Here is a 14334-nt window from a genome sequence, read left to right on the forward strand (position 1 = left end):
ATAGACTTTTCGCAAGAAGGAATGTCGACGTTTGCATTACTATGACGCTCGGAAGAACTCATAATTCTTTTGATACTCAAAGGTGATTAAAGCAATGCAATTGAAGTTCTCGTGATTTTGACACGGTTTGAAATTTATTTGGTGAATGTAATAACGTAATCAATCATTGATACGGTTTGTGAATTTGGACAAAAAACGCACACATTGCGCTGAAGAAATTTTAGTATTATTTTTCAGTATCATGAAAACCTCTTGCTCACTAGTAAAAACTTAAATAAACAAATTATACATTACGTGAGATAACAAAATATTACACTAGGCCATGGTATATGTAGGCAATAGCCACCTTCTTTCGTCTTGCTATTCTAATTTGTCCGTATAGGTGGATTGAATGTTACGACATTGCCACCATGTTGATGGTCAAATACAAAAGGATATTTTATTAATGCTATTGTGGGCACCGATCATCTTGGGCAAGCCATATTGTTCGATAATTCCCTGTAGTTTGGTTGAAATCCAAGAATTCACTTAGTGTAAAACAATAAATTTCTCAAAAATTTATTAAAGCTAATGTTTTAAAATTTGCGTAACAGAACTATAACTGCAATACAATAAAATTAGACAAAGCAAAGTGGTACATCAAGGAGATGCTAAATTGAAATTTGAATCAATGGTTTAGGCTGCGTTTACACAATACCGGATTCGCTCATCACGACATCTTCATTTGCTTTAAAGGGCAACTGTTCGGAGTAAAAGCTTATTAAGCTGATAGATTTAATCTATTTGATCGTGTTTCCGAACAATTTCACTGCTTTTAATACAAAGAATATTCAACCTGCTACGATAGTTATCGGGTGTAGCCCTTAGAGTCACGTGTGAAAACGATTTCTTTTTGAAAGAACTGCAAACTACGTATGCAATTGCTTGCAGCAATTCAGGCGGACTAGAGACAATGCACAATTAAACAAAACATTCGACTTGACACCAAGCTTAAAACGAGCTTGTTAGCTTCGGAGCATGACTTCCCTACAAAGAGAAAACGCTGAAAATCGTTTCACTTCACTTGTGGTCACTTCCTGCTCTACATCCGGAGACAGCAGCAAAAGTAGCAAGTTATCTTCCAGTATGTGTACAGAATCGAGGCAAACCAAATTGGAGCGCGCCTCACGCCAATTGTAAATTATCTAATTGCGTCCTGTCGTAAAGAACACATTAAAATACAACTCCCTTTCATTGAGTTACCTTTGTGTGATATCTTCAAGTTACTGGACAATGAACAAGGAGAATGAAAATATAGCTGACGATTATTTCTCCTTCAGATGGTCTTCTGTAAGGCGAGAACTTGATTATAATAACTCTTCTGCTAAATGTGAAAGAAATATTGAGATGGCTAATGTCGAAATTCCTCCGCAGCACGTCAAGTCTAAACAAACCAATCCTACAAATTTCTCGTTACCAATTAGTTTTTTACCGACCTACAGGCCTACATGTGCCAATAGATGTACACAGGTCGGCAGGAAAACATCAGTCCATAGTATTATACCAAGGTACAGATTTACACCAATCGATAAACCAGCAGTAACCCATCGGCCAACATCGATCCGTAAGCCTGTACCAGTCTACAGGCCTGCACTAGACAACAGATGTACAACAGTCGAACGTTTTCCGACTCAAATTTTTCGTGATGAAGAAATTCTTCTATGTAATCGATTCTATCAATGCAACTCTATTTCGCGAGAATCAACAGAATACTCCAAAGAAAGTTAACTAAAAGGACAATCTTCATAAGCAGCTCTGTATTTCATAGTTACTTAACCATTACGGCAAGCAATGTACAAGCAGACAGATAGCAGGGACTTGTAATGAGACAGAGTCTTAACTTACTAACTTGTATGTAATTTATTCTTTCTTACATCATCTGTCCGGATTTTTAGTACATGGATTTTTATGTAAACATTGTTTGTGATTTTGTTCCTTTACTCGACAAATCTGAAACCACCCTATTCTTGGCATGCAAGTTAAGTCATGGCCGCCATGTTGCATGAATTTAACGATGATTCTCCTTATTTACAATGCAAATGTCAACCAACATGGCAAACATTTCATTGTTCTTTCACTCAAGGGAATGGTAACACACCACCTATACATTGCCACTAGCACATTGTTCATTCTTACATTATATCATCATCAACACGTTCCTAATTTCGTCTAAAATGCATATTTTGAAAAATCATGAAGAGCTTCAGTTCGAGAGAGAACTATCTAAATTTATCTTTACGCTTGCTTTATCTGAACAGATATTTAGCACTCTTTTATCTTTGTAACATTTTAATTTGATTTTGCAGTTTTATGTTTATTCTATATTACTTCTTGTAATATCTTATATCGTGTAAATGCACACGTTAATACCACTTTTCCTCTTGTTCAAGGTTGGTAGTCTCGGAGTGCGAGAGAGTGCGAGTTTCGTAAAGAAATGTATACCAAATATCAAATACCTATATGTACGCCTTGTGTACCTATTTCAAAATATTGTTGCGACGTGAGTCATGTGTGTACAGTGGTTGGGCTCAGAGCCAACGACAGAAACTGAGACAAGGTGTTTTGGTTTGTTTTGGTCTTCGATATTCATTAATTGTAACTTAATTTTATATAGTACAACATATCTTTACTTAGATTTTGAAACTATGAACGAGGAGTTGAAACGTGAGCGGGCTCTTGCAAGTTTTGACCCAAATGAGTTGTCAGCATTTCTTTATAGAGGCGAAGATAATTGTGCAGCCCTGAAAAACTTTGGTATGTAAAGTCTTTAAAGACTGCGATGAACGTTCGCCATGAAGTATAATTGTCTTGGGCTTTTTTCCTCATTTCGTTTCCAGAAAATCTTGTAGTATCTAATCCTCAGCTTGACAACTCCAACGCATATTTTTTAACAATCGAAGAGTCCTATGAAAATGCATTAAAAGCCGAAATCGAATTTTTGAAGCTTAAAAAAGAAATTGACTTCGAAAAGCTGCATCCATCCGTACAAATTTTATGTCGTAAGTAAGTGATGGTTTAGCAGATTTCTGGTTTGGCTTATTATTGAAAAAACTTTCATAATGAAGATGCATATATGTACATTCCATGTATACAACCCTTGGGATTTATCTTCACTTAAGTTATTCTTTTGGTGCTGTGGACATTGGCTCAAATTGTCTGCAGGGTTTATATGACTGCCCAAATAATTATCAGTAGTTGAGTTTGTATGTATTTTGTTGAAGTCAATTTTTGTGTCATGTTTGCAAAATGGTTTAGCCACTTGCATGGACATCTAGAAAACTGAGGGGTTGTGTTAGCCATCACATTCTATTTATTCAATCAAAACAAACTTGCTGTGAAAATCCATTAAATAAATAGAAGTTTTTATTAAGAAAAAGTATTTAGTTTGATCTAAGTAAGGTAGTTGTTTGCGTATTGAGTTCACTGTCATTCATAATGTAAGATATATGTCACCATTTGACATAACTAATTCCAATTATTATTATGCACATAATAATCATGTGTACCATTTGTTATCCTTGATACATATTTCTTCATAAATACATTATCGTTGTGTGTACATTATAATCATGTGTACTATTTGTTATCCTACACATTTTTGCATAAATACATCATTGTGTGTACATTAACATGTTTACCTTTTTTTATCCTTAAAGTACACTTCATACAAACATTATAATCATGTGTGCCATTTGATATCCTTAATATATATTTCATCATGAATACATTATCATTGTGTGTACATTATAGTCAGGTGTGCCATTTTATATCATGACACCTTTTTTTATTTTGATGAACATGGTCATATGAAACTGATACTTTGCTTTTTAGTATGGTGATACAGGTTGCCCCATTTGCTTTACATCGGTCAATGTTTACTACAATGATCAAGGTAAGCTTTTTGGTATGTATATTGTGACATCAGAAGTAGAGAAATTCAGTGTTGTGCGGTATGAATCTCTTCAGTTTTAATGATACAACTGAATAATCTATTTTTTGTTTGTGATATTTGAATCATACATAATTGAGTTAACTTCCAGCCATATTCCCACTTTGTGTAATATGGTCATACTGTGGGCATTTTTTATGAGTGTTAAATAAAAACAATTGATCCAGATGGTCTAAATGGAGACTAACTGCATGTCAAACTTTCTTTCAGAATCAAAGTACTTCAGAGCAACTCAAAAAATGGATGCCTTTGATTGAAAAATATCAAATTATCGGCAGCTATGCACAAACTGAATTGGGGCATGGTGAGCTGAATCATTTTTGACATCCACAAGGAACCATTTGATAATCAATGATAACCATATGTGTACTTCAAGAAATTCATTCGCAATTCAAAAGCATTTTGTCCTATGAAATCAACCATTACTCACTGTGGATGATTTTATTCATACAGTTTGGCACATTGCCTTAAATTTTTGCGTGTATTTTTTTTCTTTACGTAATGTTTTGTCCCATTTAGCATTTTATACGAGGGCAGTCCAGAAGGAGGGTGCCCACTCTTCTTGATCTTGGATATTGAAGAGCTTGTTAATTAGAATGTGATTGTATTACGACATTTCCAAATGGTGCCCCCGATTGAAATCTTCGACTGTACTTATTGTACATGGACCAATGTCAATAAAACCGGAACAATACCTTACTACTAGTCTGGCGTATTAGCGCCTTGCGTTTTAAATTAGAAAACGCATTTGAAATCATACTCTTAGTATTAGCTATTTCACTTCCCAAAGTCAGGGAAATGATGTTTTACGTCTTCGTAATTTAAAAATTTTCCGGTGGAGCACGCTCTGAGAACTCCCTAGGTACACTCGCTCCTTCGGTGCTCGGCTCAGGCCTTTGCCTTTCGTTTTTAAAGTGTCATTTTTTACGGCGTGTTTTCAGTCGAAAGCCATCCCCCCCTTTTATTCCAATTTCTCCATCAACTCACAAAATGACATGTACGTCTTATGCAATAATTCTATCCATTCAACAATTATTCTGTCTTTTAGGAACAAATGTGCGAGCCTTAGAAACGACGGCAACCTACAACCCTTCTACAGAAACCTTTATTCTTCACAGTCCTACCCTGATGTCTACAAAGTGGTGGCCAGGCTCCAGTACGTATGTTTGTGCCAAGGCCCTGCATACACTTCAGCTGCTTGGTGTTACAGTATCCATACTCCTTTATACTACTTTCAACTTGTATAATTTCAGTCCAGTCTCAGGCATACTCTTTTTCGTATTTAATTGTTCGTTTGCAACAGCAAAGCTACGTATAGTTTCATCAGTACCAGCAGTAACGTTTGGCCGAATGCCTTATCAGTAATCCCCTATTTACTAGCAAATTTTCATCTTATTCTAAAAAGGGTAGCCTTATATTGGAATGGTATATGTTGCTTTATTTACAAGCAAATGTATGTATTCATCATACACCCCACCCCACACACACGCACACTCTTTCTCTCCATACGTACAAAATGAACCATCCCCAGCCTCAATGGTGTTTTCTAAGTTTATATAAAATATTCCACAATATTGTAACTGAGTTGAGTGCTTTTCTTTATGAAATCTGTTCTCTAGTTGGACATACCGCAACGCACGTAATTCTGATGGCAAGATTGATTACGACGGGCAAGGATCATGGCATCCACCCGTTTGTTGTCCAAATTCGCAGCCTTGAAGACCACAGCGTTTTACCTGGTTCGTTTGTTTTCGTAATTTCGATCGAGTGCGTCTTCCTATTATGCTCAATCTCATTTTAATAGGATTGAGAGTGTAGAGGAAGCAAGTTCTTTTTGAGCTAATACTCGAAAAAGGAAGCGGACATATTTACTTGTCCATAAAGTGCCTGTATCACCTGCAGGTTTTACAGCCACTTTTGAATCGTTTCAAACGCTTTTGTCAATTTCTCAAAAATTGTTTCGAAATTGTTGACTACTTTTTCAAGCTTTTGCAAAAACATTACAAGTGATATAGTAGGCACAATATTAATCCTTTGAGGATATACATAATATTAATCCTTAAAATCATTATTATGTCATCTGTTATTTTAAGGAATCAAATTGGGTCACATCGGTCCAAAGATGGGTTATGCCACTATCGATAATGGTTTTTTATGTTTTAATCACGTTCACATCCCACGTGAGAATATGCTGATGAAGTACAATAAGGTAGTGATGTTCTAAATTGCTAAAAGTCTGGGGCCGGTTGCGCGAAGCCTTCGATAGCGTTATCCATTGGATAGCAACTTTTATAAAACCTTTAAAAAGCCTGAAATATAAGATTCCAAATGAGCAATCAATGAATTAAAATATTGTTTCGAAGATTACGAAATTTTTTTGTCGCATAATAAATATAAACACCTTTTTTACAAGTTTGAAAATTTTGCTATTCAATGAATAACGCTATCCAGGCTTCGTACAACTGGCCCCTGAGTTGCAACGTACTCACTTTATAATAACATAGTCACGCAAGATTGCTGTTTCGTAGTTAATATGTTTCATATAAATTTATTTCATAAATACATAAAAGCCAAATAAAGGTTTTTATAATAAACTAAATTTCCACTGATGTTATAAATGCACGGAATTTTTTTCGGCGTCAGTTTGTAATGCGAGCGACAAACTTCAACTCGAACTGCATGGATACACTATCTGTACGTAATATAAACACACAATTGGAAAGTTTCAACTTATTGTGTGTTTTGGGTATGATATCATAATGGCCCATGCGTGTTTGTCGAAATTTGTTTGTGGGTACCTTGAAGATGACCTTGTTGATAAAATACATGGAATTATCTTCAACGTAACCTTTAATCCGTGAACATATTTAAACAATTTGACATCAACAATAATTACGTCTGCCATATAGTGACCTAAGCCTGGTTCTCATATAGTCGTCTGAGTCGTTTCAGTCGTGCCAAAATTTCACAGACGACCCGTGCGACTATATGAGAACATTTTAGAGGCGACCGGGATGACTTCAAATGACTTACACGACTAAAACGACCAGGGTCGCTTAGATAGAACTTTGCTCTATCCGGACGACTGAAACGACTGTTAAGAAATGCAAGCGACCTTTCTGTGTCAAAAACGATTTTAAGAATAAATTAACTAGCCAAAAGGCTTTGTCTTTGATAAACAGCAACCTTCATTTTTAAATGTTTCGCGCAAAAATTATTTTAGTCCTGGCAGCGCTAGTATGAATATATAAGAAGCATATAGCTTGAGTAGTCCCTGTCGTTTTGAAAAACAGCGAAACGACTCGGATGACTCAAGCGACTTAATGAGAACCAGGCTTTAGTGAACACAGAAAGCAATTGACACATAGTAAAAAGTAAATATTTCATTCCAAACGTTTCTTCAAGTGGTACATGTCATCATCATTGAATGCAAAGACATTACGTAGATTTATAAAGAAATGAATAACGATAATGCTATGAATCGTAGAAGGATTAAAGTTGTGGGCTGGCTACGCTACCATAACACCCAGGTGATAGTCTCAGCAAAAACGTTAAGAGTTTAAAGCTTTGAGAAGTCTTATATATGACATGAAGGGATACGCGGTGACCTCATCACTCTACTCATGGGAAATTATTTACAGGTACAATCATTATAATTTCGTCGCCTCAGGTTTTGTGGTAATATTAACAGGTATCGCCAAATGGTATATATGTCAAGGCTAAAGGATACAACGAGAAGCTGTCTTACTTGAGCATGGTGATGATTAGAGCGTATTTAGTTTTTGACGCCGGATTCTTTTTAAGTCGATCTTGTACGATAGCCATAAGATATAGCGCCATCAGACGTCAAGGAAAAATCAATAAAAGGTACCTCTTCACTGCTTGTTTTTGTCGTGAAAATTCATTTGATTTCCTTGGTATAAGCCATTGGAAATGCTGAAAAATACATCGTATTTACGATGGATTTGTAAGGTTAATCTTAGTCTAAGTTTACCAATCTTCATAGGCAAAGACGTTGCATGGCTGAAATATAGTTGATTGATCTAAGATTTTTATGGTTTTGCTTATTGGTTTTTGAACGATACAAAAGCAAATTTGTGTATCCTGGCCTGATGTAACGGACAACGCTATTAATTATTCAGTGTCAACAATTGAATTTAAGGCCTGTTTCAAACGTTGTATTTTGCGTGTCGAATAAAATACTTTGAAATTAAGTGCATGTGAAATTCGACTTATGAAACAATCAAATTCGACTGCTTTTGTTGAGGTCGACCTTAACTTCCTTTAAATTCGACCGGTTTGGTCGCATTATGCGACGAAAGTGCGACGTTGTTTCAAACGCTGAATTCTGCATGTGACGAATACAATTTGGCTCTCGCGTTTTACTCACAACAAAGTTTGGGACGAGATAAAGCAAAGACGTCAATAATAATTGCATTCGACGCATGTGAGATTCGACGTTAAAAATGCACAGTCAAATTTTGCATTTCAGTCGAATTAAATTGCTAATTGTATTCCATACGTGCAAAATTCGACGTTTGAAGCAGGCCTAAAACATCGCCGACAATTGAAAAGTACTATCATAATTTTACCCGCTCTTACGCGACATCACATCAGTTCGCGCAATTATCTCTTTAGAGGACCCGAATCTAAAATTCTTGACTACAAAACTCAGCAGTACGCTCTCTTGCCTGTGCTTGCAACTTCGTACGCCTTTTGGCTTACAGGCCTTAAAGTTTTCCAGCTATATCTTAAAGTGCAAATGGAAATTACCCAGCAATGTTTTGATAATGCTCAAGAGGTAAGATCCGAATAATATCAATTTTTTTGTAAATTGGTTTGAAAATACGTATTTTTGTGAGGAATTTCAATGTTTTTTTTTTGTCTTCTAAAGTTTTTTCTTCATACAATCGCTCCATCTTAGTTCAGCAAACGTTTGCATTTCGGTTTTATTTCTCCGGAGTTCCTATTTTATATGTTCATCTTGACGAGTGTATTAATTTAAAAAGCTTATATCATGTTCTTGCAATTGGACTGTACAAATAGTTTGGATGATTTTGAACATATTGGTAGTATACTTTATTTTTCGAAAATTTAAAGAATGAGTCTCACGGTAATGCTTTGCGCACATTTGTTTACTTCTGTTAATGCGATTCCGCTATATAATACAGAGTTGCATAATTGATTAACTACAATATTGCAAAAAAATGTTGGAATTTAAATAGGATTAAGACTTGACGTTGTCGTGTATGGAAGATGAAGACGATTTTAAACTATAACGGATGGACCAGTTCAACAACCTGATCATGAAGAACAGGCTGTAGTACAAACTGCTACAAACCAACCTAATGTGGCGCCAATAAAGGGCACCACAAAAATGGCTGCCTTTGTATAGCTAAGCACGCAAAGCATTACCTGCTCATTCTTTAATCTTCGTGCATTTTCTGTGGCTCAGAGTCAGTGATTATTTTCTTTACCACGGCATTAAAAGAACTAGAGCAAAAGCCAAGATCTAACGTCATATCGAGAAAACGCTTTAAGAAAACACTGTATTTTTTCACATAATGTTCTCAAAAGCATACATGCAACACTCGCGGCACACACGTTTGTGGCATCTTGTGTCATGGTTGTTCAAAAATATTACAGTTCTAACAAAATACAACGGACGAAACCCGTTGTGACGTCAAAAATAACATTAGCTACCAGCTTTTTTATACTTGAGGTCAAACAATGAAAATGGAAACTTTTTCAACTTTGAGTGCCAAAAATATATTACAAAATGCCTGATTTATTTGTGCAAAAACATGATTTTGGCACTTACTGACCCTCACATTTATGGAGTGCGACATGAAAATTGCATTCCTACTAAACTATCGATGGCTGGATTATCTTTGAAATATTTCAAATCAAGAAATCAGTGGATTGAAAATACCGTCTTTAGGCAATTATCAGCTGATTTTGAAGTCTTACAGAGTGTGTGTGAGCTTCGAGAAGACGTACAGTAGACTTTGAATCACCCAGAGAGGCGTAACTAGAACGTTAATTGGGGGAGGGGTGTATATTCATATATTCAGTTGCGCCCGACTGATTTGTCTAGAAAGCCAATTCACATTCAAAAGAAATCAGTCGGGCACAACTGATTATACGAATATAACCCACCCCCCCACCCCCCACCCCCCTAGTAACGTTCTAGTTATCCGATGTATTTGTGAATGATGTAGACAACTTTGGCATTTGTAATTTTCTACACTTCAGTTACATGCAACTTGTGCTGGTATGAAGGCTTTCTCTTCACAAGTCGCCGCTAATGGGTCGGAGGTTTGTTAGCCAGCATATAGTCTAAATTCCATACAGTTTTAGATTTATTAAAGTATAACTGACTTTTGCATTTTTCAGATATGTCGATTTCGGTGCGGCGGTCACGGTTTCTCTATGTCCAGCGGTCTTCCGTCGATATATGCTAATGTATTAGCGCCCATGTGTACATATGAAGGTGATAACATTGTCATGATGCTTCAAACAGCAAGGTATGCGTTTTTCTTCAGAAAGCAAGGTTTGCTCGATGCTTAAATTCGAGAAAGACCTGAAAGCACTGTCAACTCAGGTTTTGTTATCACGCGATTTCTGAGCGTTATGAAAACACTAAACTTGACTATTTATGCCTTTTCATTATGTTTCAACATTAAGTCATCTCAGTGTGATCATACATGCAAATTTTTTACCCGATCTCGTCGGATGAGCTTATACACTTCCCTGTTTTGAAATTTACAACTCTATGTAAAGAAGTTGTGAGAGTCACACTATGTCATCAACGAATGAAAACCGGAGATTGCATGTGTTAATGTATGAAGTGGTATTTCTAGTGGTATTATAGAATTGGTATTAACATCCTTAGGTATTTAACAAAATGTTCTTCAAAATTGATGTCCGGTGAGAAAATCTCAACTCCAGCAGCAGAGTACCTCACCTCTTTTACCGGAGCCACGAGATGTACAGTCACGTCTCCCGATGAATTTAGGAATCCAAAGATGTTGATGAGAATTTTTAAACATCGAGCTGCAAGGTGCACTGTTTCCATCTTTGTTGCACGAATACGTAATTCACTTCATGGGTATTGTAAAATCAATAATTGGGTTTGGAGGGGGGGGAGGGATGGGCTCATATATGCGTGTTCTAAACGATAGATTTCAAAATATTAATCTTAACACGGTTTTTATTTGCACATGAAAAACGTTTAACTTGGACGTGATTTGAACTCGAGATTTGATGAATTTCATAGGAACCTAATACTGCATATTATGTATATATGAATATAGCCCCCTAAATATCTATCTTTCCTCGCCCATGGTTAACTTCTTCATTTTTCTCGTTTTCATTACTATCCATAAAGTGACTATTTCAGGGTCAGGGAAATGACTTCTTTGGACAGTTCTGTCGAATGAAGAACATTTGCAATATTTGATACGAAAATTTCATCTTCATGGGTTTTTGGGGTCTAGAAGTTCCTGTCTCCTCACCAGACTTGACATAATAAGGAGTATGCGTGCATTGAAGATATACCTTTTATTATACTAAATAAAGCTATTATTACAAATCTTTTGAAAAAGCCACACTTTAACTTTAAGATACCTCCTATTTGTATAGTTTAACATTATCGTTTGAACGAATGATAAAAGAAAATGTTTAAAAGTACAATTGCTTTTTCTTTTCTTTGCGTCACTTCCGCCGGCATGGAGTCAGATACTTCCAGGCGAAAAAAGCCCATGAAAATAAAATTGTTTAAACTTTAAAATATATTACAAATGTTCTTAAAATTGATTTCTTAGAATCGATTGAACAGTCTAAAGAGGTCATTTCCCTGACCCTGTTATATGCACTTTCATGTTATGTGTGTTTGTGGAGATGGGGAAGTACTGGAATTGGCAAAATATCCCATTTGTTTTAATCAGTAATTATTCAAATATTCTAAGTAGTATAACTAATCTTCACAATATCTCAGGCTTGTTTTGGCGGTATCGAAGAAACATCAAAGGATTTTGTCCAGCGGTGTGAGCCCGGGAGAGGCATGGAATCGATGTTCTGTTGACTTAGTACGTGCTGCCAAGGTCAGTCCATGAAAATGTTCTATATAGCTTCGTATGACACATGAAATGATAAATACCAGTGTCTCCATTATACAATAAAGGGCGTGATATCTAGATATCAGATCGTCAAATTTATACGTATCGTATTTAGGCTCACTGCCATCAGTTCGTCGTGGAGCAGTTTGCAAGTACGATCGAAAACGGGAATTTTAGCGACGAACTTCGTCCAGTAATGGATGCACTCTTCTTTCTCTATAGTCTTCATGGTATAGTTGAAGAAGCAAAAGACTTTTTAAAGGTGATATTTACTTTTATATAATGGTACGCTTGTATTCAACTTAATTTTGCAGTGTACGTTGTGTTGCTACTTTAAGTCAAATTTTGAAATCAGCATTTCTTTAACACATAATCTGCCAATGCGTTTCTAAAGGATGGTTTTCTGAGTGATGATCAGTTGGAAATGGCCAGTGACGTTCTCATGGAAATTTTGGATGAAATCAGGTTGACTATTTCAGATGTAGCAAGCTTGTGTTGTTTAAATTTTAGAACACTATTTGACCTGATATATAAATTGATTGCGTATAGATTAACCGAAATATCTGTATAGTTAGACTTAATCAATAGGCTGGCTACCCCGGATTTAACAACAAAATGTGTGCATTCTAAAGAACCACTCAACTTCGAGATTATTTGAAATTAGACAATTGTTGTGAACATTCCTAATTCATGTTTAAATTAATCCTCATTACTTAGACCGAATGCAATTTGTTTGGTGGATGCCTTTATTCATTCTGATCACGCTCTAAACTCTGTGATTGGTCGGTATGACGGCAATGTTTACGAGAACATGATGAAATGGGCCGAAAGTTTTCCACTTAATGAAAGACCTGTGAGTTTAACCAATGAAGATAAAATTGGTGTATGATTTTCTACTTATGCGGAAACATGTTCGTCAATTTAGGACTACTACAGAAAAAGAAAGCAATCTTTCATCCGTATTTTTTGTCTCTGCAGGTGTTGCCAGCTTACGAAAAGTATTTACGACCATTGCTGAAAGGTGAGCTTGCCTCGAAACTGTGATGCAAACTGTTGTCGATTGCCATTGAGGCATAGCATACATCTGTAATTTGTACGCAACATGACACGATGGTTGAAGACTGTTTTTCTTTACATGATTAACTGTAAATATGTAAATGTTGATGGCTTTATGTGGACCTGCCCTTCGTTCTCTAACTTTTCTAAACTTTCTTAATATGAACAAAGGCGTCTTAAACTTTGCTTTATTCGTAGCGCTTCCAAGTCCTTGAGTTTCAAGGGAACGTTACTCAACAATCGGAGATAACTGATTCGAAAACGGTTCCAGATTCGTCTGTCTTCACCTCTAAATAGGCAGGAATCTGGAGGCGTCTACAAATTGGTCCTATCTCCTGTAAAATCAGAGAGGTGGCGTTGCCAGTTTATTCATGTACTCATGCTATGGAATGATTTTAGTTTACCTACTATTGGTAAAAACAGTTGATTTATAAAGAAAAAAAGGTGATGTTCTGAAATTGACTTTACTGATCTAAAACTGAGAGGCTGGCTACGCCACTGATAGTTTAAATAGGCTTGATATCAACTTTACAATAATTCCACCTACTCACTCAAACCTTTGTTTGCAAAGATGTTACTTTTTCATGAACCTTTCGCTATCTGATACTATCCAAGAAATAAGTATATATGTAATTAAATTTTGCCGAATAATGAAAACGAAAAGTCGTACTGCTCGAAGCGTAATTGAAAATAAAAATAAAAACTTCTTCATAATGTAGTTTTATAAAGTAATGTTTATTGAAAACTCTTGCAGTATTTACAATTGAGTTAACGAAATTAAGAATAAATAACGCTATTTACATAAATAATTATCTATCTCATACTTTCTTTAATGTATCCATTAATTTACAAAAATTATTTTCTTACAGATTATTGTATAATATGACTTATGTGATTAATTCTTTAGAAGTATAAAATATAAAAGAAAATCGAGAAATATTGTTTTGTTTTTAAATTATTTAAAATTGAAGAATCATTCAGTTTTAAAAGTTCTACATTTACTTGTGTTGTTAAAAACGAGTGGTTTTTATGTTCACTTCTTAGTCTATCTTTCCCATTAGTCATTCGGATATTTGCATTGCATGATCTTCATTCTTTATTTAAACGCCAACATAATTGCTGCTTTGAACCTCTTTAAAATACGATAAACATATAAAAATAAGAAAAAAG

General features: G+C 35.6%; 1 protein-coding gene across 3 annotated transcripts; it reads left to right on the forward strand.

The window, feature by feature from the left end:
* Nucleotides 1–2550: 2550 nt before the first annotated feature.
* LOC124438918 (peroxisomal acyl-coenzyme A oxidase 1-like) lies at nucleotides 2551–14101 on the forward strand. 3 transcript variants are annotated; one of them, XM_046989111.1, is made up of 18 exons: nucleotides 2551–2596; nucleotides 2674–2793; nucleotides 2877–3042; nucleotides 3871–3931; nucleotides 4199–4292; nucleotides 5037–5144; nucleotides 5608–5727; nucleotides 6082–6197; nucleotides 7680–7855; nucleotides 8627–8789; nucleotides 10244–10306; nucleotides 10385–10515; nucleotides 10884–11051; nucleotides 11988–12093; nucleotides 12224–12370; nucleotides 12503–12573; nucleotides 12826–12961; nucleotides 13087–14101. In XM_046989111.1, exons 2-18 carry the CDS (start codon nucleotides 2685–2687, stop codon nucleotides 13150–13152), a joined length of 2001 nt encoding a protein of 666 aa, XP_046845067.1. In that variant the 5' UTR covers nucleotides 2551–2596; nucleotides 2674–2684; the 3' UTR covers nucleotides 13153–14101. The 3 variants fall into 3 exon arrangements, with proteins under 3 accessions (XP_046845067.1, XP_046845068.1, XP_046845069.1); XM_046989112.1 differs by having other exon boundaries at nucleotides 2573–2604; XM_046989113.1 differs by lacking the exon at nucleotides 2551–2596 and having other exon boundaries at nucleotides 2714–2793; nucleotides 2877–3038.
* Nucleotides 14102–14334: the final 233 nt, after the last annotated feature.

Source organism: Xenia sp. Carnegie-2017, unplaced genomic scaffold, assembly GCF_021976095.1.
Source record: "Xenia sp. Carnegie-2017 unplaced genomic scaffold, XeniaSp_v1 HiC_scaffold_19, whole genome shotgun sequence".
Classification (NCBI taxonomy): domain Eukaryota; kingdom Metazoa; phylum Cnidaria; class Anthozoa; order Malacalcyonacea; family Xeniidae; genus Xenia; species Xenia sp. Carnegie-2017.

Excerpts from the sequence above, each read along its gene's own strand:
- LOC124438918 (XM_046989111.1), top strand. The coding sequence starts at position 2,685 with ATGAACGAGGAGTTGAAACGTGAGCGGGCTCTTGCAAGTTTTGACCCA. Across the intron at positions 10,307-10,384 it reads TCGCCGCTAATGGGTCGGAG|ATATGTCGATTTCGGTGCGG; the intron begins GTTTGTTAGCCA and ends TGCATTTTTCAG. Across the intron at positions 12,371-12,502 it reads AAGCAAAAGACTTTTTAAAG|GATGGTTTTCTGAGTGATGA; the intron begins GTGATATTTACT and ends GCGTTTCTAAAG.